Consider the following 26,426-nt stretch of genomic DNA (forward strand, 5'->3'; position numbering starts at 1 on the left):
TCAATGATTCAATGGACAAGGGCCGTGTTTTACAGAATGCTGGCCGCTGCGCTGGGCTTGACATTCTTCTAAGTCAGTGATGGACTCTTCTCTTTGGCCTAAAGAAAACAGGATTCCTAGCGTTTTGAGGCCACCAGACTGGTGAAGTCCAAGGATGAGAAATGTTGCCAATGGGCCTTCACAACATCCTTTAAAAACCACACTTTGTTGTCCCAGTGGCAGTCATGTCAGTGCTCCCACAATCTGTACAGCACAAGACAGCACACGGACAGTTTGCCTTTGCAAATGCAGGCCAACCCCAACCAACACATTATCTCAATGTTTTTGAACCCACCTTCTATTATAACATGCATCTGAGTGTATCACTGGCTAAATATACTGAAAAGAAAAATGCCAATTGTGAAGAATTAACCAAGCCTGCTTTCTTAAGATGTGCTCTGTAAATACACTTTTGCTGTTCCTCTAAATTTCAAGTTAAAAGTTTCAAACCATACTTAACATCCCAAAAGAATTGACTAAATTGAAAATAGTACAAATTGTGGTTACAAAGAGCTCAAAGATTGAAGTTAGCACGTTTAACAAACTGTTCCATCCAACACAGTATTCCATTAATTTCTGAAATTTTGAAAAAAATGTATCTTTAAAAGCCAAATGAGTATTTCATGGGAAAACAACAGTTGGAAAATGTTGTGAAACGATAAAAAGGCAGGGGCGGGGGGGGGGGGGGGAGCATTTGATTTAGAGAAAGCTGAAGAATCTATGTTGCAGAAGACAGGTAAAAAAGCCTGTATGAGATAAGCAACGGTTTCATCTTCAGTTTAGTTTTCCTTACATTTTCATACAGTGGTAACACAAATACAATGGGAGAACATCTGGATTTCATCCTAGGCCTCATTTACAAAGTAAAAAGGGATACTGGCTTCACATGTAAATGCTTAAGAAGACTTTACAATATTTAAGTCACCAGATTTACTACAAAAATGCATCTAAATTGTCCAGATTCTTTTCTAAATAACTTCCAAATGGCAAAAATGTTCACTGCTCAAATACTCTACATAAATTCCAACAGTGGTAGTGTTGTAATGATTGTGGGAATAAGAACTAAAAAGATTAAAATGGTAAAAGGTACTCTAGTGAGGTCAGAAAAGGCAATACTTTATGGTGGGTTCTCTGAGATAGTTACTTAATACTCCACATACTTGACAATGAGCTAACTTTGGGTTTAGATGAAAAAGAAAATATTCTCAACACGAATATTATATTGTTAGCTTAAAACTAATTTTACACCAAACAGGAATGAATTTAGTCTGTTTATTAGTGATGGTTAAGTCACTTCCCCAAAGAGGGTAGGTTCCAGTTGGGCCAGATGCACAGCTCTGTGTAAAAAGGAAATAGAATAGTAGAGGCCTTTACTGGAGTATTTCCATGGATTCAACTATGGGAACAGGTAATGTTCAAAAGGATACCAAAGGTTTTATACTCTGGCATTCATTTCTGGTAGGATCTATCAGAACTGCAAATGGAAAAATCAGATCTAAATTTCTTTAGTAGCCAAATTAAGCCAGGGAAACAGTATTATCAGGAATACTGTTCACTAAATATGGTTGTAAATTTACTTAGAGATGATGCCTCTTCCATTTACTTGCATTTTCAGTCAACCTGATCTTAAGCTTATTTGCTCAAAGTGTATCTACCTAAATTTTTAAAAGATACTGCATAATCCAAAAGCTATGCTACAATTAAAAATTGATCTTTTTTGAAATACCTACTTTAGAGAATGTAGGTAAACAGAATCCTTGTGCTGGCTGTATTGAACAACTTAACCTGCATTTTAGTTGCAACACTTTTCTGAATGGAAAGCAGAGCTACAGGGAGGGAATTTTTGTTATATCAGTAAAGACATATGCTTTGTTGAAGGTCCTGAAATAATATGAAAACAACTATTTTGAGAAGAAAATCTTTAGTAAGATACTTAAAAATTACTATAGCAGCTAAGTTTATGCCTTACTGCCATCAGTATTTTTTCTTACTGATAGAGAAGTTACTGCTAAGAAAATAAAAAAAACAGCTAATGCTATCAATTGCTGTCAAGCTATTTCCAATTCACAATATATATTTTTTAAATAGACTTGTTTTGACAGATGAAATGTTTCATCAATTCAACAGCTGCAAAGAACCACTCTAAAATCGTGCTCTAAATGTATTATCTGGTTTAAGAAATTTGAGATACATCTTTAAAGAAAGGGCAGAGGTGTGTTCTGTATTTCTTCTTCAGTTCATACAGAAATCACTGTATTATTTTATGAATGTAATTAACATTCCTCTTACTTCTGACACCTATTAGGTACAAAGTGATATGAACCAGTTTTTATAGAGTATTTCAAAATCCTCCCCATGTGAGAAATTCTGTATTCACATACTCTTGAGTAGTAATATTTTATGCAAAAAACTTTTACATTTATTTATAGTCTTAATACAGCAAAATGTAAGCAAAATTGAGAATACTGTTCATTTTTCTATCTTAGTTTGACATATAAAATGGAATTTCCTCAGAATAAAATATTTGCATGCAATTTACCTTACCTTATGATTTATGCTCTAAGAGTACATTAAAAAAAATCAGCAATCAGGCTTCTTTTGTATTTCAATTGAAATGAACATAAGTATAAATAATTTTCTTTTATGTAGTAGCAAAAAGAGTCAATAATCCTTTCAAGAAGGAGACTATTTCATTTCCTCCCAACTTGGATTCACCATAAACTCGATCCACAAATGATATTGGAACCTAGTTAAAAAAAATGTTAAGTCAGTCTTCAAAAATATTTTAGAAAGTTAAGTAGCAGGCACACAATTATGACAACAGCAAGTTCAGAATTAGAGAACTCCTAGAGCAACTGTGTGTACCTCCCAAGTCTTTAAAATTAAACATGCCTTTTACTACTTAAAAATAGGTCCTATGAACCAAGTAACTGTTTGAAATGCACTGATCCTATTATAAGTTGGTTTATTCCAGTTTGACTGCATTTCAAGGAAAAATTATACTCCAAAAGTAAAACAGCATTTCATTTTATTTTTTCCAGTAGTTTATCAAACTTAGCTGTCCCTATGTTTCTGTCTGAGGCCAAAAATCTTGCAAATCTCCCAGGAAGTAGCATTCTGGTTAGGTGTTTTCTTGCTCTGAAGGGAGCATTAAGTGTTAAATGAGGAGAGTCTAACCTTAAGAGCTCGCTTAGCTAGCTATAATTATAGACCACTCCCTCCCCCGAAATAATTCCTGTCCTTTGCATTTGCTCATAAGGAAACAGGCAAATAGGGCTCATTATTTGTATTAAAGGAGGGTGGCTGTTGGCTATAGCAGGAAGAAAAGCAGCAAACAGACTCATCCCGTAATGCTGAGTGGTGAGAAGTAAGGGCAAGGGTGGAGAAGGCACCAGTAACTTTTAATTTTTTTAAAGGGACTGCTGCCTTCTGTTAATACGTTAAATCTTGGGAGGGACATTCTAAACAACTGGAAGCCTTCCACATTTATTCAGTAGTTAAACTTTTTATTATAAAGTCTAAACTTACTCTTTATAACTAATACAATGTACTATTTACCATCAGTTGCATACCTCACCGATAGTGTAATTCAATTGTCTTGCCCGAACAATCATCTCCATCTGGAAGACATAGCCTTTAGAAACACATTTTTCTATTAATTTCTGTAGAACTTCTTTTCTGTATAACCTGTAAGAAATTAAAATATCTATGAATGCTGGATAAATACACCTGCCTACATGTATCCTGACCTTCTGAAAAGTTCACTGGTATTTATAAAACCAAAAACTTTCACTGGCCATTTGTAAGGAGAAAAGTCGCACAGTTGATTATGTTTGTTCTGTACTGAAAAGGTCCTATTTGGTGAATAATTTGAAAATGAATTATCTTTTAGAGTTATTTTCCTACCATACTACTAGAAATTATAAAAATATGGTAAAGCATTTAAAGCAGAACCCACTGTTTTCAGTTTTTAAATTTTAAAATTCATTTCTAAAAGTTGAAAGAGGGAAGACTTCCAAATATTAGAACAAAAGAGTTGACTGGTGATGATGAAGCAACAATATACACTAGATGACAAAAAGAACTGCATAATTAACTGGCATTTCCTTGTAAATGTTTATTTGTTTCCCAAGATCTACTAAATAAATTCCTTGGGATAAATTAATTCCCTTTAGGATGACCTTGGTTAAATTAAGTTAAGATAGGAACTAGGCATCAGAGGATTGAGGCAATCCTGGCAGGATACAGCTATTACCAAATGAGGTCAGTTAGACACTTACGATGGCATGCGTGGCCCAACTTTAGATGGGCCACAGGCCAATTACGAAGATGTAAGAGCTGGGAAGTCCTACAGGTGAACCCAGTAACTTTCTTCAAGAGCTCCATGTTTTCAGAGTCACTAAGATAAACAAAATCCTTGAGTCTTACTGAATAAGAAGGAAAACAATTTCTATCCCCACCCACTTTTTTGAAGAAAGGTGAAGAGGCGATTTGGTGGTTTGGTTTAACTTAGTTCTCTTCACAATTAGGGCCATGGATCATGCCTGAGGCTTCCTTCTAAGGCTACCCTACCTTTTGTCTTTTCAAACTTGTAAGTGGATATAAGAGGACAGAAAGCAGTCTTTAAAGGAACCTAAGAGTAAGGATTAGTGCATGCACTCCGTGACTTACCTACCAGGTCCTGCATGGATTCAAGAGTAAGTTTGGAATGAATGTGAAGTGAGGAGAATCTGATGCTAATATTTATTCAATAACAAAAATTTACTGAGTGACCTCTAGTTCAGGCACCTTTTAGCAACAGAAACTAAGTAAGGATATACTTCAAATAATGCTAACTAGGGGAAGGACTATTATGGTGATGGGATGTTTCAGCATTATCTTTAAAACTGGGATTAGGCTATGAATTCTGTCCCTTAAGAATCCCTTTATTCTCTGTAATTCATATTTTAAGACATTTATTTATCTTTATTGCCACGTCCCCTCTACCCCATAGTACCTTTACAACTATGGCTAATGATATAATATTATTTACTTCACACTGCAGGAGCTAATAAATGATAACTAGGCTCTAATTGGTTTTTGCTATCCAAAGGCTTTACATCAAACTGCAGTCTTTTTGAGATTCCTTTTATTTTGTACAAGGTGAATGCCTCCTAAATTGAGGGATCTGATGACCATTAATGAACATCATCTAATGAGTTGAATTTTAATGCACGTATTTTAATAAATCACTACTCTCAAGACAATGAGCTTTAAGGATTTAAAAAACAGTGAAATCAGCAGGCTCACTTTTGTCTGTGTATGGCTGCTTGTCATCTGCACAGAATACACTCAATCACTACTCTCACTACACTATGTCCAGAGCTCCCAGGCCAGCGTTCATCCTCACCCCCCCACCCAATCCCCACATGGTTCTGGTGGCAAGAAGCCACCTGAACCCCATCACCCTCCCTATGTTTTCCTCCACAGCATAATTTCCAAATGATGCTGCATACCTTTATTGTAGTTGTAAGGTGCATATCACTAGAATGTGTAAACTCCATTGAGGAAAGGGACTCTGGCTCTTGTTCAATGTGTGACTCACAGTAGGCACTCAATAAATTATTTGTTGAACTTAAAATGAATCACCTTGCTCACTCACCACACAGTCTCATACCCTGACCATACAAATGAATAGGGTGCAGAATTTTCAAATGGTAAAGGGGTCTTTTGATAAAGTAACTGGGCAAACTAGGCCAAAAGGCAAGGCCTCGATATCCATAACCCACAGAGCTACCCTCTCTTCACCTGTGAAGTCCGCATCAGCCTTTCCCTCTGTACCGAGATTTTTTCAAGCGCTACTGTTCTTTGCATCGCTGCTACAGGGCAACCAGAGATCTTAATCCTATGCCACAATGTTTTTCTGCCTAGAAATTAGAACTGAAGAGATATATTTATGGGCTTCATTTTCACTATTTGACCTCTAATTTGCGATGGCCCCTCTCTTCACTTTTGACTCTCTCTTACTACCTCTGAACTGCTATTCAACAGAGTCACAGTTGCACTAGAGGTACTAGTTACATTCAACAGCCAGATGTATGAGTGTTGGTTCCACTGTTTAATGGAAAAAAGCAATTATCAAGTAATATAAATTGTGAACTAATGTAAGAGGTTTGAAGTAAATGAATAGGCAATTCATAGTTTTGCAGATAAAAAACTGGCAGTTTTTAGTTATTCAGCAGGGTCATACAATAGTTCATATACTATAGAGCAAATCTAAAACTGAACACACACACCCCCCGAACCAAACATTTAAAAACCCCAGGGACATAACAGGAGGCTTTGCTCCAACTAATCAAGATTTTTAAAATAAAAAACAAGAGAACAAGGTAACTGCAAAAGCTCTGTATAAATATTAAAGATTTTAAACTTTTCTGTGGACAGTGCTACAGATATTCATATAAACTATAGAAAATTGCTAGAAGAGGTGCTGTTCTTTGGAGCACATTACCAGTGAAAGCAAAATTCTGAATCAGGATGGTCACCTTGGGTCCCCTGGGGTCCCTCCAGGGGCCAAGCAGTAATATTAATGTTAACAAGCACACAACCTAAGCCCTACCTTAGCTGCTCTAAAAAAAAAAGTACAGTATTTTCCTTAAGAAGATGATTAGGCTTAATTAGCAGCTTCTAAGGAACTTCAGTCTTCTTTTGTGTGTCGTTACAAAAATGAGGTAAAAATGAATAGCATTTCTCTAAGATAAGCCATTTTAAAGCAAGAATTTAAGCAATAAGTTGTATATAGAAAATACAAAATTAACAAGTTTTCACTCTACCTGAAACTTCCTGTTAAATCAGATACTCCTGGTCTCAGCAAAATCTGAGTTATAAAATTGGCCCCGCGGCTGTCAAACAAAACAATTTTTCTTTATAAAATAGGTTTTAGAAAGAGAAACACATCCAAGAGCAGAGTGCCAAAAATGCGCACTAATTTCAGAAATGCAACACTATTTAATATTAACTCTGTAGAACAAAGAAATTTTTAGTCAGCAAAAACAGATCTCATGTTTCAGATAATAGAGATTTTTATTCTTTGTGACATTTAGAAGAGGCCTATAAAGCAATTATTATTCCAAACTTTAGGTACTAACAGTAACAGTTTTAACTCGAATATTTGTCAAAAGTCATTAGAATTATGAACATCATCTGTCAAATGGCAAGAGTGGTCAGGCATTGTTGCCTTGTCAGATTCTAATAGGCACAAAGGGATCCCTGTGTCAACTAGGGAATAGCAGAGTTTGCATTAAAATGGCATGTTTTTTTTTTTTAAGGTGTGCAGTGGGAAAAGCTTTTGGTTTTTGGCAATTTTTGGAAACTGACCAAAGGTTCATTCCTTGACTGTTGTAGTTGGCTTGGGCTACTGTAACAAAATACCATAGACTAGGTGGTTTAAACAACAGATACTTATTTCTCACAATTCTGGAGGCTGGAAGTCCAAGATCAAGGTGCTTGCTGACTTGGTTCATTGTGAAACCCTTTCTGGCTTACAGAGGGCTGCTTTCTTGACAGATGTTCACATGACTGAGAGAGGGGCCAAAGGCCAAGGTCTCTGGTATCTTCTTGAAAGGGCACGAATCTCACTGTGAGTGCCCCACACCCAGGATGCCTCCTCTAAAACTAATCACCTCTCAAAGGCCCTATCTCCAAATACCAACCCTTTACAGACACACTCAGTCCATAACAATGACTTTAGGGTGTGTGCTTCAAACACAACTAAGTAGCAATCAATTATAAGCTATTACTGACTAATAGTTATATTAACATTTCAAAAAGAAGTGAAGTGCTCTTGGAAAAACTGACTTTTGTACTGCAGCTATTTTAGGGTGATAAAATTCAGGAAGTTTTCTGCGACAGCCTGGAGAGAAGTTTCCCTCCAAAGCCAAGGTAACCACTAAGGCCCTCTCTAGGAAAGATTATTTTTATACTAATAACATGATTAGGGTACAGCTGGGATAATGGCTAACAAAACATTTTCCTATTTAGTTTTTAGAAAGAGAAATACATCTAAGAGCAGAGTGCCAAAAGTGCCACATTAATTTCAGAAATGCTTCTCATGGCTGTAGGTCAGTTCACTCACCGAAATGGGTTTAATCAAAGGAATGTGAGTGTGTGTATATGTATGTGTACATATATTGAAGGTAATGTATTTTTAAATTGGGGTGTTTGTTTAAAATGCTGCAAGAATCAGATTTGGGTTCCAATTCTGGTTTTGGACCATACAAATGAGACCACGAGCAAGTAACTACATACTCTTTCTCAGGAATTTACATCAGTGCAGACATTAACAACTGATGATAAATACAATTAACACAGTTAAATGATCCAACTATCTTCAATTGGGACTGCCTCATTTTTAGTAATAGCTGTAACAACCAAACTCAGGCCTGAGAAATCATTTATTTGTTGCTCTCAACCTTGGCTGCACAATAGAATCATGTGGGGAACCTGTAAAAAATACTTAGGCTTTTGCTTCACTTCTGGAGATCCATTCAGTCTGCGATATATGTGCATGTATGAGAAAGGGAGGATAAATAGGGCAGTTGTATCTCTCTACATGATTCCAATGTTCAGCACAACTGAAAGTCTTATGCAATCCCTTCAACTTTACTGAAGACTGATGCTCTTACATGTCTTAAATGACTTGCCCAAGGCTCCAGTTAAGAGGCAAGACTCAAAACATATTTAGAACCACAAAAAGGTGACATAGGTTAAATATGGTAAAAATTTTTTTGCAGATCTTCCTATCAAGAGGTGGATTCCATTTTTCCACCCCTGGTTATGGGCTTGCTTTGACCCAATATTTTTTTAATTTTAATTTTATTTTGGTATCATTAATCTACAATTACATGAAGGACATTATGTTTAGTAGGCTCCTCCTTCACCAAGTCCCCCCCACATCCCCATTCACAGTCACTGTCCGTCAACATAGTAAGATGCTGTAAAATCACTACTTGTCTTCTCTTTGTACAGCCCTCCCCATGTCCCCCCCACACTATACATGCTAATCGTAATGCCCCCCTTCTTTTTTTCCCGCCCTTATCCCTCCCTTCCCACCCATCCTCCCCAGTCCCTTTCCCTTTGGTAACTATTAGTCCATTCTTGGGTTCTGTGCTTCTGCTGCTGTTTTGTTCCTTCAGTTTTCTTTTGTTCTTATACTCCACATATGAGTGAAATCATTTGGTACTTGTCTTTCTCCGCCTGGCTTATTTCACTGAGCATAATACCCTCTAGCTCCATCCATGTTGTTGCGAATGGTAGGATGTCTTCTTATGGCTGAGTAATATTCCATTGTGTATATGTACCATGTCTTCTTTATCCATTCATCTGCTGATGGACATTTAGGTTGCTTCCATATCTTGGCTACTGTAAATAGTGCGATAAACATAGGGGTGCATCTGTCTTTTTCAAACTGGAGTGCTGCATTCTTGGGGTAAATTCCTACAAGTGGAATTCCTGGGTCAAATGGTATTTCTATTTTGAGCATTTTGAGGAACCTCCATACTGCTTTCCACAATGGTTGAACTAATTTACATTCCCACAAGCAGTGTAGGGGGGTTCCCCTTTCTCCACAACCTCGCCAACATTTGTTATTGTCTTTTGGATGGTAACCATCCTTACTGGTATGAGATGATATCTCATTGTGGTTTTAATTTGCATTTCTCTGATGACAAGCAATGTGGAGCATCTTTTCATGTGTCTGTTGGCCATCTGAATTTCTTCTTTAGAGAACTGTCTATTCAGCTCCTCTGCCCATTTTTTAATTGGATTATTTGCTTTTTGTTTGTTGAGGTGTGTGAGCTCTTTATATATTTAGGATGTCAACCCTTTATCGGATCTGTCATTTATGAATATATTCTCCCATACTGTAGGATACCTTTTTGTTCTATTGATGGTGTTCTTTGCTGTACAGAAGCTTTTCAGCTTGATATAGTCCCATTTGTTCATTTTTGCATTTGTTTCCCTTGCCCGGGGAGATATGTTCAAGAAGAGGTCACTCATGTTTATGTCTATATTTTTTTCTAAGAGTTTTATGGTTTCATGACTTACATTCAAGTCTTTGATCCATTTCGAATTTACTCTTGTGTATGGGGTTAGACAGTGATCCAGTTTCATTCTCTTACATGTAGCCATCCAGTTTTGCCAGCACCATCTGTTGAAGAGACCGTCATTTCCCCATTGTATGTCCATGGCCCCTTTATCAAATATTAGTTGACCATATATGTTTGGGTTAATGTTTGGAGTCTCTATTCTGTTCCATTGGTCTGTGGCTCTGTTCTTGTGTCAGTACCAAATTGTCTTGATTACTGTGGCTTTGTAGTAGAGCTTGAAGTTGGGGAGTGAGAATCCCCCCACTTTATTCTTCCTTCTCAGGATTGCTTTGGCTGTTTGGGGTCTTCGGCAGTTCCATATGAATTTTTGAACTATTTGTTCCAGTTCATTGAAGAATGCTGTTGGTAATTTGATAGGGACTGTGTCGAATCTGTATATTGTTTTGGGCAGGATGGCCATTTTTGACAATATTAATTTTTTCTAGCCAGGAGCATGGGATGAGTTTCCATTTGTTAGTGACCTCTTTAATTTCTCTTTAGAGTGTCTTGTAGTTTTCAGGGTATAGGTCTTTCACTTCCTTGGTTAGGTTTATTCCTAGGTATTTTATTCTTTTTGATGCTATTGTGAATGGAATTGTCTCCCTGATTTCTCTTTCTATTAGTTTATTGTTAGTGTATAGGAAAGCCGCAGATTTCTGTGTATTAATTTTGTATCCTGCAGCTTTGCTGAATTCCGATATTAGCTCTAGTAGTTTCGGAGTGGAGTCTTTAGGGTTTTTTATGTAGGGTTTTTCATGTCATCTGCAAATAGTGACAGTTTAACTTCTTTACCCATCTGGATTCCTTGTATTTCTTTGTTTTATCTAATTGCCGTGGCTAGGACCTCCAGTACTATGTTGAGTAACAGTGGGGAGAGTGGGCATCCCTGTCTTGTCCCCGATCGCAGAGGAAAAGCTTTCAGCTTCTCGCTGTTCAGTATAAGGTTGGCTGTGGGTTTATCATATATGGCCTTTATTATGTTGAGGTACTTGCCCTCTATACCCATTTTGTTGAGAGTTTTTATCATGAATGGATGTTGAATTTTATCAAATGCTTTTTCAGCATCTATGGAGATGATCATGTGGTTTGTCTTTCTTTTTGTTGATGTGGTGGATGATGTTTGCTCTGACCCAATATTAATGCTGTATTAGCTACAGGCCTTAAGACTCAGCAGCCTTGCAGCTCCAGCCCTGGCACTTGGATGCTGCCCTTAGGACACCAAGTAAAGCAGCTGATCTAGCTTTCCAGAAGGAAGCCACATGCAGGAGAACTAAGATGTCCTAGTCAACAACCAGCATCAAATGGTGAATGTATGAATGAGGCCATCTTGGACTTCCCAGTTGAAGGAACTTGTGTGAATGAGCCGGGGTGAAGCCAGCAGAGGAACCACTAGCCAATCCATAGAATTTTGAGAAATAATATTGTTGTTTTAAGCCACTAAGCTTTGGGATGGTTTGCTACATAGTAACAGAAAACTGAAACTGTGTTTTGTTACCATTTTATGATGAAGAAAGTAAAACTTAGAAAAGGTAAAATATACAAGTGACACAGGTAATTAAATGGCACAACCAGGATTTAAACTGATGTCCAACCTCAAAGCTTCACTTCTTTATGCTGGTTAGTAGAAGCAACAGTCATGATGTGTCTTATTTACTTAAAATGACTAAAAAAAGTATGAAAAAAGCCATTTAGTCAGAAAAATGTAACAGTTCGCTTAAATCAAAGCTGAAGGTCCGTCCAGTAGAACAAATTTTGCTAAACTAGACGATTTCGACCAAAGATTCAAAGGTTTATGCTGATTTTTCCTTATAAACACTCTAAAAATAGAAAAAACTGTAGGTGAAGCTATGTGGGAATATTTATTAAAATCATAATCTGATCCCACAAATTCCAAAGCAGCATGGTAATATAATAATCCAAATACCTGTCAACAACATATTTCCAGTAGTTACACTAAAAAGAGAAATCATAGCACGTTTATACCTGATCATTTTTCTTTTCAAATCCCAGCCATATACACCTCCATTTCCTCTGTAGCGAGTTCCAGAGACAATGTCAAAATTACCCTCCTTTTGCTTCCTGTAGAAAAAACCAATTAGCTGTCAATTAAAAAAAGTTACTGATCTTTCAATAGGGATTTTCCAAGCCACATAAATTTTTTAACACTTGTGTAGAAAAACAATGCCAAGAAAATAGATGAACTATACTGAGGTATCTTTTAAAATAGGCTTTCAAACCAGATCTCTTCCTTTATTCATTTTAAATCTATAAAGTAGTACTATTTGCTGACTGAGCCATATGAAACTATCCTAAAATGTAATAATAAAAAGTATAGTAGCACATTTTCCCAATCTCCCCTCCATTCTGTTCTGGGCCCCCTGAATTAAACAATGGTAACCCTCTAGACCATTCCCTATTTTCACAAAGAAAACTCAGAAGACACATTCTTAGGGTTTTAGTTATTTTATAAAATTGCAATCCAAAAAAGTTCATTTTGCAACTTGCTTTTTTTTTCAGTTACACATCACAGAATCATGGACATCCCTACAGGTCAGCAGAGGATTTCCCCATTCTTTTTAATAGCTGCAAAAAATATTCCATAGACTACTGAACCCATATACTATTATTATTTACATGGTGGGTCCACCCACCCCCAAGAACACAATCACAACTAACAGTGCTGCAACATTCTCATAAATGTATATACCCAGGTGCTTAGACTACCTGAAGTGGAACATAATGGAATTGCTAAAACAAAGCTCATGAGTATTTTTAATTCTAATAGGTATCACCAGAAATTACTATATCTAGAAAGGTTGTAACAACTCACATTTCCTCCAGCAAATGAATGTGTCCATTTTCTACCATCTTATTGGTGCTAGATGTATTATTCTATAAATTTTTAATTTTGACAAACAAAAGGGCAATAAAATAGCACAGTTCTTTTACTTTGTATCCCAGGGTAAGTATACTCTTAGGAATAAGCCATTTGGATTTCTTCTACATAGGGCCTGTATCTTTCAATCATTTTCTACTCCATAGTTCCACTGCCTTATCAGATCAAAGGGGCTTTGGTGCATTGGCAATATAAGCAGAGACGTATCTCTGAGGTGACTTTATGCAGAGAACAAAGGATGAAAAGTAGCTGGTCATTAAGTAACTGGGGAAGAGCATTTCAGGCAGAGGGATATAGGGTACTGTGTGAACACAGAAATGGAAGAATTATGGCTAAGGCAGAAATAGCAAAGAGGAGGGGCACAAAATAAGTCTAGAAAGGGGCAGAGGGGCCAAGTCACACTGGTTTCAGGGACAGGCAGGAAAGAGGTGTAGATTTTTTTCCTCATGTGTTCTAAGTGAAGGAGTGACACAATTTGATCTGTTTTTGTGCATTCAGCTTACATTCAGAAAGCTTCCCAATTCTTATTCTGAGATGTTTCATGGTCTCTTGGATTTTCTAAGAATTACACAACCTGCAAATAAATATAATTTTGTATCCTTACCAATATTTATCCTAAATTCTTGTCTTACAGTATTGGTCAAAATCTCCATGTTTAATGGTAGCTGGTATGCCTATCTTGATTAGTTTATTGGCAATGATTCAACACTTCACCATTTAGTAAGATATCTGTGTTAGGACTAGGTTATCTCTATGATGTTCAAGTGGTCTCTATTTCTACTTCAAGGTTTTTATTAAAAAATGGTATTTTATCAAATACCTTTTAGCAACTATTACCTTAATCATGCTGCTTTGTTACTGTGATAAACTGATTTTGCAGGCAGATTCCTGATGAAGAAATGTTCTGGCAATCCTGGAATAAACTCTAATTGTTCACAGTATTTTAAGATTCAGAGTTTAATTTCATTTAACAGGGAAGCTGCCTCCCATCTTTTTCTGAAGTCAGAAAGAATCTAGATAACAAAGGACTTAACTGTTCATTAGTCCTTCAAGGTTCCAGAATACATCATTTAGTCACATATCTGTAATTATGAGTCTCAAACCTGTGTATGTTGGTTTTATTTTTGATAGCAAACTTAAAACAGCATGTACATTTCTAATTAATGAAGAAAAAAAATGAAAAGTCCAAAATCAATAGAAATGATTTGAATCACAATTCTTTCAAATATTAAAAATACCTACCTAATGAATTCAGGAATAAATTTTGGCTGAAATTCAGAAAGAATAAAATGGAAGTCAGTAAAATAGGTTAAGACTACCATAAATAACTGATAAAGAAATATGCCACTTACATGGTGTGAGAGATCAGCATCCATAATAATTATGTAGCTTCCGGTGGCATGTTTCATTCCATGAATATATGCAGTTCCTAAAAATAAAAAGTATTTATATTCATTAAAGCACCAGAAATGCTTATATAAACATTTGAACAGGAAATTGTCAAGAACGTAAAAAAAGCATATTACTGCTCTAAAGGTAATACTAGACTATAATTAAATCCTATTTATTCTTGATCAAAAACATCTCTCGATTCCATCCTTTCATCTCCAACTTCACCTTAGGCATCGTCTTCTGATGCTTAGATCTCTACCTAAGTCTCATTCTCACTCCTTCTGTTCTTTCCACCACTCTTGGCCCATTTCCACAGAAGCTACCTAGTGTCTTCTCCACCGTAAGCCTGGTATATATACCACAGCTCTCTCTGGTACTTGGACCCAAAGGCACAGCCACCGAATTACTTAGGCACATTCATGCCTAAAATAAGTTCCTCAGGAGCATAGCAGGTGAGGGTAACTGGTCAGGGGCAGGATTTGGGGATTCCTGCATTCTGTAGCCCCAAACCACCACAGTCTCTTATTAGCAAGGCTGAACTCTTCTAACTTGGTTAAGAATTGACTCTATAGCTTTTTGGATTTCCACTGGCTGGTCAGTAATTCTTGGTTTCTTCCCTGGCAGTTTCCAGATTATTTCAATTCCAAAGAACTTTCTAGATTTAGACATTCAGAGCATTTGATGATACCAGGGAAACTGATGGTCTTCAAGTCAGGAGACAGTAAATTTTTAAGAATTCTTCTTCCTTCACGTTCCCTCAATTTTTCGGTAAAATCACACCATTTCTCAACATAAGCAACTGTGACCAGTAACAGATATAAAGGTATTCAGATACTCATCTCAGAATGACTGAGATCATCTGAGATATTTTTATAACCCTCTATGTTTAAAATCTGGAAAAGGTTTCTTTTTTAAAAATAAAGTCTAACTTTAAAACTTACAAATTAAAGTTCAGAGGTTTACAGCTAAGGCAGTGTGCTGGTCCAAGATATTTCCCCTAAGCACCTCTCTCTGGCTTTTCCCCACTCTGTATTTATCTCACAGAGAACTAGATTTCCCAGGTTCTCTTGTCAACTGACTTTTAAACAGCTCTGGGAGGCACAGGAGGAAGATTTCAAGGAGAGTGAAGAGGAAAAGTCTAAGCACCCTTCCTCTCTGCCTCTGCCTCCCAACACTGACTGAATGTCCTCCATGGCTCCAGCTCATATTCCCCATCCATCATTCTAGTCCCCTCGGGGTAGCCTGAGTTCCTGGGCTCTTTCGAACACAGTCTCCTCCTATTGTTGCTCCAAGCTAGGGGTGGTAGTGACCTCCACTTTCACTAATCTCTGAGTACCCTCATTGTTCCATTTGGCTTCTCAGCAATTCCTTCACCTGTGTAACCAGACTCTCTGTATTAAATTTCTTATATTGACAGATTTACAGTGGTTTCTGTTTTCCCAGTGGGCCTTGACTGGTAACAGGCAACTCAAGTCAAACCATTTAAGTATCATTAAGATCATTAAAAACTATCACAGAAGGTCACTGTATTTTGGTTCTGTTCCAAACTGGGAAAACACACACTGATTGATCTTACCAAAGCCAGGAGCAGGTATGAGGGGCAAGATGTCCTACTTACCCAGTCCCAACTTTTTCTCTCGTGGTCTTAGAAGCTGTAAGAGTAAGAAATGACATTTAAACACAAATAGTCAAAAATCTAACTCTCAAAAGTTTTTACTAAGTGCCCACTCACTTTAATAGCTATCTAGCTGCATTTATTAGACTGTAAACAGAGTATGCTTAACACTATTTGCCAAAACAAAGCATCTTGTAACAAATCAAATAGTTTTACAGCTTTTAAGGAAAAGCACTGTTTTTCAACCCAACCCCAGAAGCCAAGCTATAAACTTTTTTCTGATGCTATCTATCAGAAAACAGCATGTAAAACAATATGTTTCTATATCTGTTACTTGATTTATCACTTTCAACAATATTTACTGATTCCTTCCCACAAAAACTGAGGATTTATCTAATTCTACACCTTTCTGGAATATTTGAGAGCCATATCTGTTTTCTCAGTTCCTTTTGGGATTTTAAATGTTGATTCACTCCATCAAGTTATCTTGCCTTTAGGCTCAGATGACATCACCTCATCTACCAGAGCAATGACATGACTTCAGGTTTATATTCCTAACATGATTAAATTCTCTTTTCTTACAGTTTGTCAATTACTTAAGTCTTTCCATGTTTTGTGCTTCATTAGTCATTTAGCTTCTTCCTTTTGTCTGGAAATTTTTGCAAAATTAGAATGCCAAGAGTTTGACTTTTCTAATTTTCTGAGGTACAGGGCTCAAGCAGACTGGGATTGAGTGTTATCTTTTCGCCTTCTCCATTTGCCAGAGGAGAAGCAGCATGCGTCAGATTGCCAATCCTAAACAAAATATTTTCAGTTCAGTTCAACCAGGATCGGTTAATTATTTCAGCACATGCAAGCTTCTATAGGTCTTGGTGGGGAACAGACACAGATAAAATAACATTCCTGCCTGATGAGCTCTTACACAGAGAACTAGACATTCAATCAATCATCCATAATTACAATTCACTGAACAAAATGAAGCATGTCAGGTTTTACTTGATTTTGGGATGAATACTGACAAAAAGGCTTCATCTGTTATTTGCCCTGAAAAAGCAAATCCTTTAAAGTTCATCATAGATTTTCTATAACCCTATGTTTCAGCTGGAAAACTTTTTTTTAAAGTACAATTTAAAAAGTAATTTTCAGAATGTCAACAGTTTACATAAAATATAAACCATTTTACATATGATAGTGTACTATGGAACAGTTAAAAGAATGAGGTAATTTGGCAACAAACGATCTAAGATATAATTAAAAAGTTAACAGAGTGATACAGGAAGATTGCATTTATGTTAAAAATTTCATTCTACAGATGTAGACACATACACACAAATGAACAAAAGGTCTGAGGTAACATACACCTAATGTTAACAGGAGTCTACCCAAGAGAAGGGAGGGCCTGGGTGGACTACAGATCACGCAGGGTGCTCATCAAAGGCACTTCAGTTTCAGTAGCAACATTTTCATTTTACAACCAGAATATAGTTGGTTATATCCCCAATAAAAAGTTCAGTTGTTTCATTTAGTGTGCTTTACTTTCAGACCCTTAATTCTACCCACCCCTCCCTACCTGCTTTCTCACATCAATGAAATTGCCTTTTCCTACATGAGGTACTCTTAACATGGTTTCAGTAATAATTTTCCTCCATTTATTTTTTTCCCCCAACTAATCATATGTATGTCACTTAAAAGCAAGTAAGTGCCGTCCCTGGCATGGCCTGGTATTGTTAAAAAAAATAAATAAATAAAATAAAAAGAAGTAATTTTCTAGTTTAAGTGATTTAACAGCTATAAAATAATGAATACAGGGAATTTCCCTGGTACTACAGGGCAATTACGATAGTAAATTCTATTTTTTTCCTCATTATTTTATCAGGTTGTTGAGAAAGAAATGGAACTGAGGACTATTTTATTCTAGAATTTGAAAAGGTCAATTCAAGCAGGTATTCCCTCAGATCGATCAATTACACTTCAAGGCTAGGGTTCTATGACAAAAGTACTCAAAATATTGTCACGATAGCCCCAAATTAAATGGCAGTGCATTAGAAAAAAAAAAAAGCACTGCCTAACTCAGAGTACTTCATACAAGAGAAATGTCAATCAGTGGCCTTGGCTCAGAACATCTAAAAGAAAAACTAAGCAACTTTTGGCCAGAACTATGAACCTAGCATCATTGGAAATCACAGTAGAAGGCTTAAAATCTGTCAGCTTTTAATCTCGTTCTGTACTCCTGTACATCAGGAGGTATTCCGAGAGGACTGTAGGTGTGTGAGACACAAAGAATCTCTAGTACAGGATAGATTTAACATGTATATAAGTAAGACTAACACATTTCTCTTAAACTTTCCTCACCAACCAAGATCTCCTCCAACTAAATAGAAATTATTTCATTATTGGATTAAGAATGTTTAGACCCAGTGACAATTTTTTATGATGCTTAATTACCATTTCATGAAATGCAAATATCAATCTAGGTTCTCCAAGACAGTTTTTTATGTCCACACTGATGCTTTTTGATTGAGAGGAGGGGACAATTTTGCCCACAAGGGAGCATTTGATGATATCCAGAGACATATTTGGTTGCCACACTGGGGAGGGAGACTGCTACAGGCATCCAGTGGGTAGAGTGCAGGGATGATGCTAAACATCCTGCAACATACAGGACAGCCCCCCGCAGCAAGAATCATCATGGTCCCAAATGTCAATAGAGTTGAGACTGAGAAACCCTGGTCTATACCAAATCCCCAAACACCAAATGCTTAGAGTGTGTTTTCTTATTAAATCTGGACTTTATTGTATGCTTTTGACCCAAGAATTCTTTTAAGTCAAGCTTACAAGTGTGCGCAAACCTTTATAAATTCAAGCCAGTGAGCAAAAATAAAAATTATGAAGCCATTATGAAATAAACCCTACATCTGCCAAAGTAACTCCTGCAGAACAACAGGTTTCAAGGACAATGGGAAAATCTAAAATTGAAAACTCAGAAAGTCAATCTATTCCCAGAAAACTGTTCTACAGCTAAAAGAAGATGCCATGTTCTTTGAAAAGTCATTCATGATGTACATGAAAACAAGTCACCTTTCCTAGCTACAAGCTTGTAATTGCAGGTAGTATTCTCTACTCAAAGTGGAACACCTACAGAAATGCAAAATCAAGAAAGATCAAGACTAACTGCAACCTAGTTCTATACTATTCCTTGTCAAGTGAATATCATGCTTTAATTTTGCCCTCCAAGAAAATTTATCTGTAGTCAGTCATAAAAACAGCTCATCCAAAGGCTATTTTGCTGTAAAATCACGACTGACCCAATGTATCAAAGATATGTAAAATCACAAGCACAATGAAAATACATCTAAATCCCAAATGTCTAAGTTGTGCCTTACCTTTTCAGTTTCCAGACAAACAGATTTAACTTAAACACTGTTCATTTCTCATCTTTCCCCTAAATAAACACAATTGATACAATAGGAAAATGTTTATGTGACTTACAATTTTTTCTGATCCATAGATCTTCTCCAGCTGCTCAGCAACATCCTTTGTTCCATCTGGGCTTCCATCATCTATGATTATAATTTCATAGTTGAGTCCACTAAAATAAAAAAATTCAAATTTGTATTGTTTGAAGACAGTATTCTTAAATTAAAAAATGATTTTAAAATTACTAATTCCTCACTAGCATTAAGTGGAAAATTATTGCTATATTCATCACTAAGGAAAATCTCATTACCAAATGAAATGTCCAGTATTTAATACTTCACCTCCAAACTCAGCATGTTGCTAGCAAATACTATTATAAAATCCTGAGATGTTGAAAAATTCTCACAGAAAACATACTCTTTGGCTAAAAAAATACATATATATACTATATGTACTATTATGTATGTATTGTAGAGCATCATGAAAATTTTGTTTACCTACTTTGGAAATGGAACTGTGGAACCTTAATATCGAAATATTTCAAAAGAACATTTATACCACACTATTAAATAAAAAGTAGAACAGAAGTACAAAAGATCTCAAATGTGTTTCAAAATTAACATATTTTTATTTCTCATGCCATAGTTTCTATTCTAAAAACAAGCCAAGATAATACTAAGATGTACTGTGATAACCTATCATGTCTCTCCCAGCCCCCTTTAAAGACATTCTTTTAACTTTACCAAGAAACTTAAGGGGTAAGAAAAGGAGTCACTGCAAACCCCCACAACACTACAGTGTTTCCTCTTGATCCTGCTTTAAGAAACACATCCCACTGTTAAAAGCTTTTAAAAGGTCAGCTCCAGCAAAACTGGAAGAAAGCAAAACTCAGCCTATCTATTCTCTTAAGAGTAGATAAGATCTGTTTCTTGGGTGCCTAAAATTTGGGTATGTGTTTTACAAAGCCAAACAGTAAGATGTTGATTCTTGCTGTTGTGCTGAAAGGTATACTTGAGAAACAAATGAAGTCATTCATAAGCAGAATTAGTGCCCTCGGCCACTTCAAAGCCCAGGCCACCTGAGGGTGAGGTAGCTTAAAAGGAATGAAGCTGAGCTGGCTTTAGGTAATCTGACTTTATCCAAAATGTTGTTTCCTTCGTTAAACTTCATTTTTGATTAAACAATATCCACCCAGAAACTATTAAAAGACAAACTGCACTACATAAAAAATTTAAATAGGGCAAAAAATACGGTATGATCAGAGGACAAACAGGAACAAGATCAGCTTTGACAGTTTCCCTCATTTGGAAAAGGTTTGTAGAAATCAAAATAAAAAGGTAACTAAACTTTTAAAAAGAGCAAAAAATATGAAAAACAATTTGAGGAACCACCTATGTTAAAATAGTTACTTCATTCAAAGAAACACAATGAAAACCAATGTTTTTCACCAGCTAGCATTTCCAATCATGTAAGTTTAAATAAAGGTCAGCCTGGCTGTTGGTGGGGAAACAGGCACTTTCTGAAGAATGCTGCAATTCCTAAACCGGCAATTTTTTTCTGAGAGCAATTTGGCAAGACCTGTCCCCCTTTAAACACATCTTCATCCACCCAGGAATTCCACTGCGAAGACTTTAAATATCTCCAGTGTACTAGTAAAAGTATGCGTGCTTGTTGCAACGTCCATCTAACAAAAGAACACTCACTATGCGTCAAGCAATTTTCTAAATGCTGGAAAATGTGGTGTGAGTCCCCATTCTCATTTGTAAAGCAAAATCAAAACAGAAAAACAACAAAAAACTTCGTTAGTAATGTGTTCACCAATGTGACCCAGTTAAGATAAATTATAACGCAGCCATATGGGATATTACCTAATTTTCAAAATAAATTACTAAGTTTGTACGTGCTAATACGGGAAGATCTTCAAAGCTTATACAACACGACTGCATTGGTGTAACCGTAAAACAAATGACCTTGTACCGTAACCAGGATTTTAAGTTTTTTAAAAGTTGGGTAACACTTTCATATTCAGACTCCAAAACCCCCCGATCTCTAATAACCACATCAAACATCCACCAGTGATCAGCGAGGTTGCCCTTCTGTTCTCTCTAGAAAGGATGTCCACCTCCCCCGAAAAGCTCCCTAATCAAGGGACTAAATCTCATGCTTACATAAGCACTCAGCACGGGGGCGGGAGTGAGCGTCCTTAAGACTCCCGGCTCAGATCCTAAACCACCCAGAGTAGGGGTGAGGTCAGCTTTTCGGCCTCGCCCACGTAAAAGGGTTGCGAACCCCTCTAAGAAAAAGGCGGGGGTGGCGGGAAGGGTGCGTATAATAAAGGAGTGTTTCACAAAACCTAAGGGCAGGAGTGAGAACCCGAGACACGGGGGGTACCCCAGATGTATCCACCTCTGCTTTTCTCGCAGGGTGGCCTTCGCCCCAAGGCTTCCCGCATAAGCCGGAGAGATCCGGCAGGGCCGCCTCGAGCAGCCAACGGCCGACACGCAGGCCGGGGAAGCCAGCTCATCTCGGTCCTCGGGGAGGGCTTCGGGCGCGCTACCTCTCGGAGAAGCTTTTCACCAGCAGCCACACGATGAGCGGTAGGTTCTCGCGCTCGTTGTAGGTGGGCAAAAGCACCGAATACTTATCCGGCCGCGGGACGCGCCCCCCTGGCTCCCGCCGAGACCTAGGAGAAGCACCACTCGCTCCCGTCGAAGCCATGGCGGAACTGCGCGAGACGCCGGAAACGGAATGACGTAGACGCGGCGCGGGAAGGGGACGGATTGGACTGTACCAAATTCGGAAAAAGATTGTCCGCTTGCACTCTAGTTCTCCTATGACCCTCTCTATGGTTCCATTGGAAATATTCAGGACTTGTGAGTCTTTAAAAGTTGAATCTGATGGTTGCTCCAGGACATACATGTCTTTACCACCTTTTCCAAAGTAACAAAGTTTTTTAGTTTATTCCAGTAGCTAGGCGACTGTAAGCCGGAAACGGAAATGCCTTGCCATACAACTTCCGGAAAGGGCCGTCATGGCTGCCAAAGAGGAGGTGCTCGCTTTGCAGGCTGAAGTTGCGCAGCGTGAGGCGGAGCTGAGTTCCCTGAAGCAGAGGCTGGCGGCTGCTCTATTAGCGGAGCCGGGGCCAGAGCGGCTGGCTCCGGTGTCGCCCCTGCCACCGAAGGCCGCCCTGTCCCGAGATGAAATTCTGCGGTATAGCCGGCAGCTGGTGCTGCCTGAGCTAGGCGTGCACGGTCAGCTGCGCCTGGCGACCGCGTCCGTGCTGGTCGTGGGCTGCGGTGGCCTCGGATGCCCACTTGCGCAATACCTGGCAGCGGCCGGTGTAGGCCGCCTGGGCCTTGTGGACTACGACGTAGTGGAAATGAGCAACTTGGCTCGCCAAGTACTGCATGGGGAGGCTTTGGCTGGCCAGGCCAAAGTCTTTTCGGCCGCCGCCTCGCTGCGCCGCCTCAATTCCGCGGTGGAGTGCGTGCCTTATGCTCAGGCGCTTACGCCTGCCACCGCGCTAGACCTAGTCCGCCGCTTTGACGTGGTGGCCGACTGCTCTGACAACGTGCCCACTCGCTACCTGGTTAACGACGCCTGTGTGCTAGCCGGCCGGCCTCTCGTGTCGGCCAGCGCCCTGCGCTTCGAGGGCCAAATCACAGTCTACCACTATGATGGCGGGCCTTGCTATCGCTGCGTATTCCCCCAACCACCTCCAGCGGAGACTGTAACCAACTGTGCCGATGGCGGGGTACTCGGTGTCGTAACTGGGGTGTTGGGTTGCTTGCAGGCGCTAGAAGTGTTGAAGATCGCTGCGGGTTTGGGCCCCTCTTACAGTGGGAGCCTGTTGCTCTTTGATGCTCTCAGAGGACATTTCCGCTGTATTCAGCTGCGGAGCCGCAGGCCGAACTGTGCTGCTTGCGGGGAGCGACCCAGTGTAACTGAGCTGCAAGACTACGAAGCCTTTTGTGGCTCCTCAGCCACTGATAAGTGCCGCTCCCTGCAGTTGCTGAGCCCAGAGGAGCGAGTTTCTGTCACCGACTATAAGCAACTTCTGGATTCTGGGTCACCTCACCTGTTGCTGGATGTCAGGCCTCAAGTGGAAGTGGACATATGTCGTTTGCCTCATGCCCTACACATCCCTTTGAAACATTTGGAACGTAAGGATGCGGAGAGCCTGAAACTTTTAGGAGAAGCAATCCAGGAAGGGAAGCAGGGTACGCAGGAAGCGATGGCTCTCCCAATTTATGTGATTTGCAAACTGGGCAATGATTCCCAGAAAGCCGTGAAGATCCTGCAGTCCTTGACAGCAGTTCAAGAATTAGACTCTTTAGCTGTTCAGGATGTTGTGGGGGGCCTCATGGCCTGGGCTGCCAAAATTGATGGAACATTTCCACAGTACTGAGGTGGCTGGTAGTCTGACCTTGGAAAGATGTGGATTGCCAAGCTACCCTAACAATACATTTATTTGCGTTTTTTCTGTATTGTATGAATCAGCCTGGGATTCTCCAATATGTGTGAATGCAAGGACTCATTTTTATAAGGGGCTTTTAAAATTGTAACATGGGGTGACCTAATTGTGTTACTGTTTTAACAGCTGTCCACGTTTTCAGCGTTTGGAGGGTGTCTTGAACGTGTGAAATAAAACATGACAAGGTTTTGTGTTGAACTGCAGATCATTTGCCTGTCCTTTTTCTCCCACCTTCTCCAAACACTTCTTTAAATTGTCCATTTTAATGCTTAGAAAAGTGTAATGCACGTAGTCTTACTGAACTGATCACAGGTGATATATTTAGTGTCTGTTTATTGTTTACAAAGACATTCTTTGGGTATTACTCCTACTTAAGGCAATAGAACACATCACACAGAAAAGTGTTTAAAGTCTAAATTATTTGTGAAGTGATCGTTTTATTAAATATTTTGAGTTAATATCAAAGATATATTTATAGTTTAGCAAGATAAAGGAAACCACATTGTAGTCTGTCACTTATAAATTGCTGTTTTTTTCTTAAAGTTAGCTTCAGTGGGTGGTCCACCTTATGATATACACACAGAACAGTTTCTAAACTAAACTGTGGTTTGGCTTGCTTTGGAATCTTCAAGTCCAAGTTCCAAGTTTCTGCTTTCCCCTGAACTTTATCCAATCTGTTAACTTCTTACTTTTCTGTAAGGCCAGGATGCCAAATACAGTATTGAATGACAGTGGAATAGTGAATATTATTATCTCCTTCATAATCTCAGATGAAAAACTGACTTTTTAACCAATATCAATTTTACTGCTTTACTGTAGGTTCCCTTTATCAGAGTGGAGAAATTTCTGTTTATAGTTTGCCAAGAGTTTTCACTGGATTTATCAAACGCTTTTCCTGCGTTATTCGTTATGAGCTTTTTTCCTCTTACAATGAGTCACATTGGTGACACAAGAAGTTGTGGAAATAAATGACTGAGACATGGCGAGGAGAGCAAATGTGGCTGGCTTGTGTCTCAGCTTCTTGCTCCTGGGACAAAAGCTGATTCTGATACACAACAGGAAACAGTGGACAGACATAGGAACTACTTCATATTATGAAGACTGATGTCCTAAAGTTAGGCGGCTTTGGTAGTTTCTGCAAACAGGCAAACAGAAGCTGATTTTTGTTGATTAAATGGAAAAAAGGCTGATTAAAGCAGTATGAGATGCTTTTGAGAATTTTGGGGACAGATGCGAAGCTATACTTCCAGGAACAAAACCCAAAACCATGCACAGAGCTGACCTCCTGAGAACATTGCCTGTGCTGTGCAGCACCATCTAGTACTGGGGGTAACTGCCAGCACAGCCTCATGGCTCTCACTTGACCTGGCCCCACTTCTCAAAAAGCCCAACACTTCAGCCACAGCTCAGGGCAGAAGGCAGTCACTTAACATTGCTCTTCACTGAGTCAGTCTTACTAGGGTGTGTCTGGTAGAGCCTAGTCACATGCCTACATCCTATCAGCATGAGTGGCTGGGTATTTGAGTTCTGACATCCTGAACTTACAATATGGGATTTTCTCATGTAAGTGAAAGGTTTTACAAAATATGGGCTGTTAAGAATGTGACAGTTATTCATTACAGGATCCATATCATTTTATTCTTTAAAATTCTGTTTTCTCTGGGGATTGCGGCTAGGCTTTTACATTTAGTTGGGATTTGAACTTGATTTTTTTCCTTTTCATTTAACAAACATCAAGTGTACCACTTAACTATTTTAAGCTCAAGATAAAGATGAACAAGAAATTTCCCATTGTTAAGGAATATACATTTCAATCGGTGTGTGAGGGGTTGCAAATCAGTAGTTAGTGTTAAGTACCATAAAAGAAATGAAACTGAAGGGGTGGGGAAGGAGGAGTTATTTTGGATAGATTAATTTGGGTAAACCTTCAGAAAAGGGTTGAAAGGAAACCCATGCCTGAGTGGTGAGCAGGAACTAGTTAGGTCTGGGAGAACATCTCACACTGGGAGAAAAACAAGTGAAAAGACCCTGAAGCAGTTACAATTGTAATGTTCAAGACTGCAGAGGGAAGTTGGATGATGAACAGCTGGGGAGAGTACAAGGTGAAGTTGAGGGAGAAAGGGAATATGTCATATAGGTTATAGATCATAATAGGAGTTTTTATTCTAAGTAGCATAATAGCTTTTACTGAGCACTTACTAAGTGACTTGGGCTTTGAACTCAGATGGCCTGGCTGATGAGCCTGTGGCCTAAGCATGTTAAACTGACTCTCAGAACTTTGTTACTGTGTTACATATTTTCACTTTGGAAAAACAACCCATACCCTGATCATCACAGGATGGAAAGAGCCGGTATTTCAGATGCAGCAGGAGTGTATTCTGATGCACTTGGTTTGCAGACATCTCTCTAGGGGAGGAACCCCAGAGTGAAATCCCTGGGAGCCCATTGACACCAGTGTGTTACCTAGCT

The 26,426-nt window shown here is 38.6% G+C and overlaps 2 protein-coding genes across 2 annotated transcripts; one reads left to right on the forward strand and one right to left on the reverse strand.

Annotated features, from left to right (window-relative positions):
- Positions 1-2,435: 2,435 nt before the first annotated feature.
- On the reverse strand, positions 2,436-22,203 carry DPM1 (dolichyl-phosphate mannosyltransferase subunit 1, catalytic). The gene is made up of 9 exons (XM_036901966.1): positions 22,041-22,203; positions 19,556-19,655; positions 16,070-16,103; positions 14,412-14,488; positions 14,302-14,327; positions 12,147-12,242; positions 6,852-6,920; positions 3,612-3,726; positions 2,436-2,785 (listed from the first exon to the last, which is right to left on the reverse strand). The coding sequence occupies exons 1-9, from the start codon at positions 22,199-22,201 to the stop codon at positions 2,681-2,683; spliced, it is 783 nt and encodes a 260-aa protein (XP_036757861.1). The 5' UTR covers positions 22,202-22,203; the 3' UTR covers positions 2,436-2,680.
- MOCS3 (molybdenum cofactor synthesis 3) lies at positions 22,199-24,160 on the forward strand. Its single transcript, XM_036901965.2, has one exon. The coding sequence runs from the start codon at positions 22,515-22,517 to the stop codon at positions 23,889-23,891; it is 1,377 nt and encodes a 458-aa protein (XP_036757860.1). The 5' UTR covers positions 22,199-22,514; the 3' UTR covers positions 23,892-24,160.
- The last annotated feature ends 2,266 nt before the right edge of the window (positions 24,161-26,426 follow it).

The sequence above is a fragment of the Manis pentadactyla genome, chromosome 5 (assembly GCF_030020395.1).
Source record: "Manis pentadactyla isolate mManPen7 chromosome 5, mManPen7.hap1, whole genome shotgun sequence".
Classification (NCBI taxonomy): Eukaryota; Metazoa; Chordata; class Mammalia; order Pholidota; family Manidae; genus Manis; species Manis pentadactyla.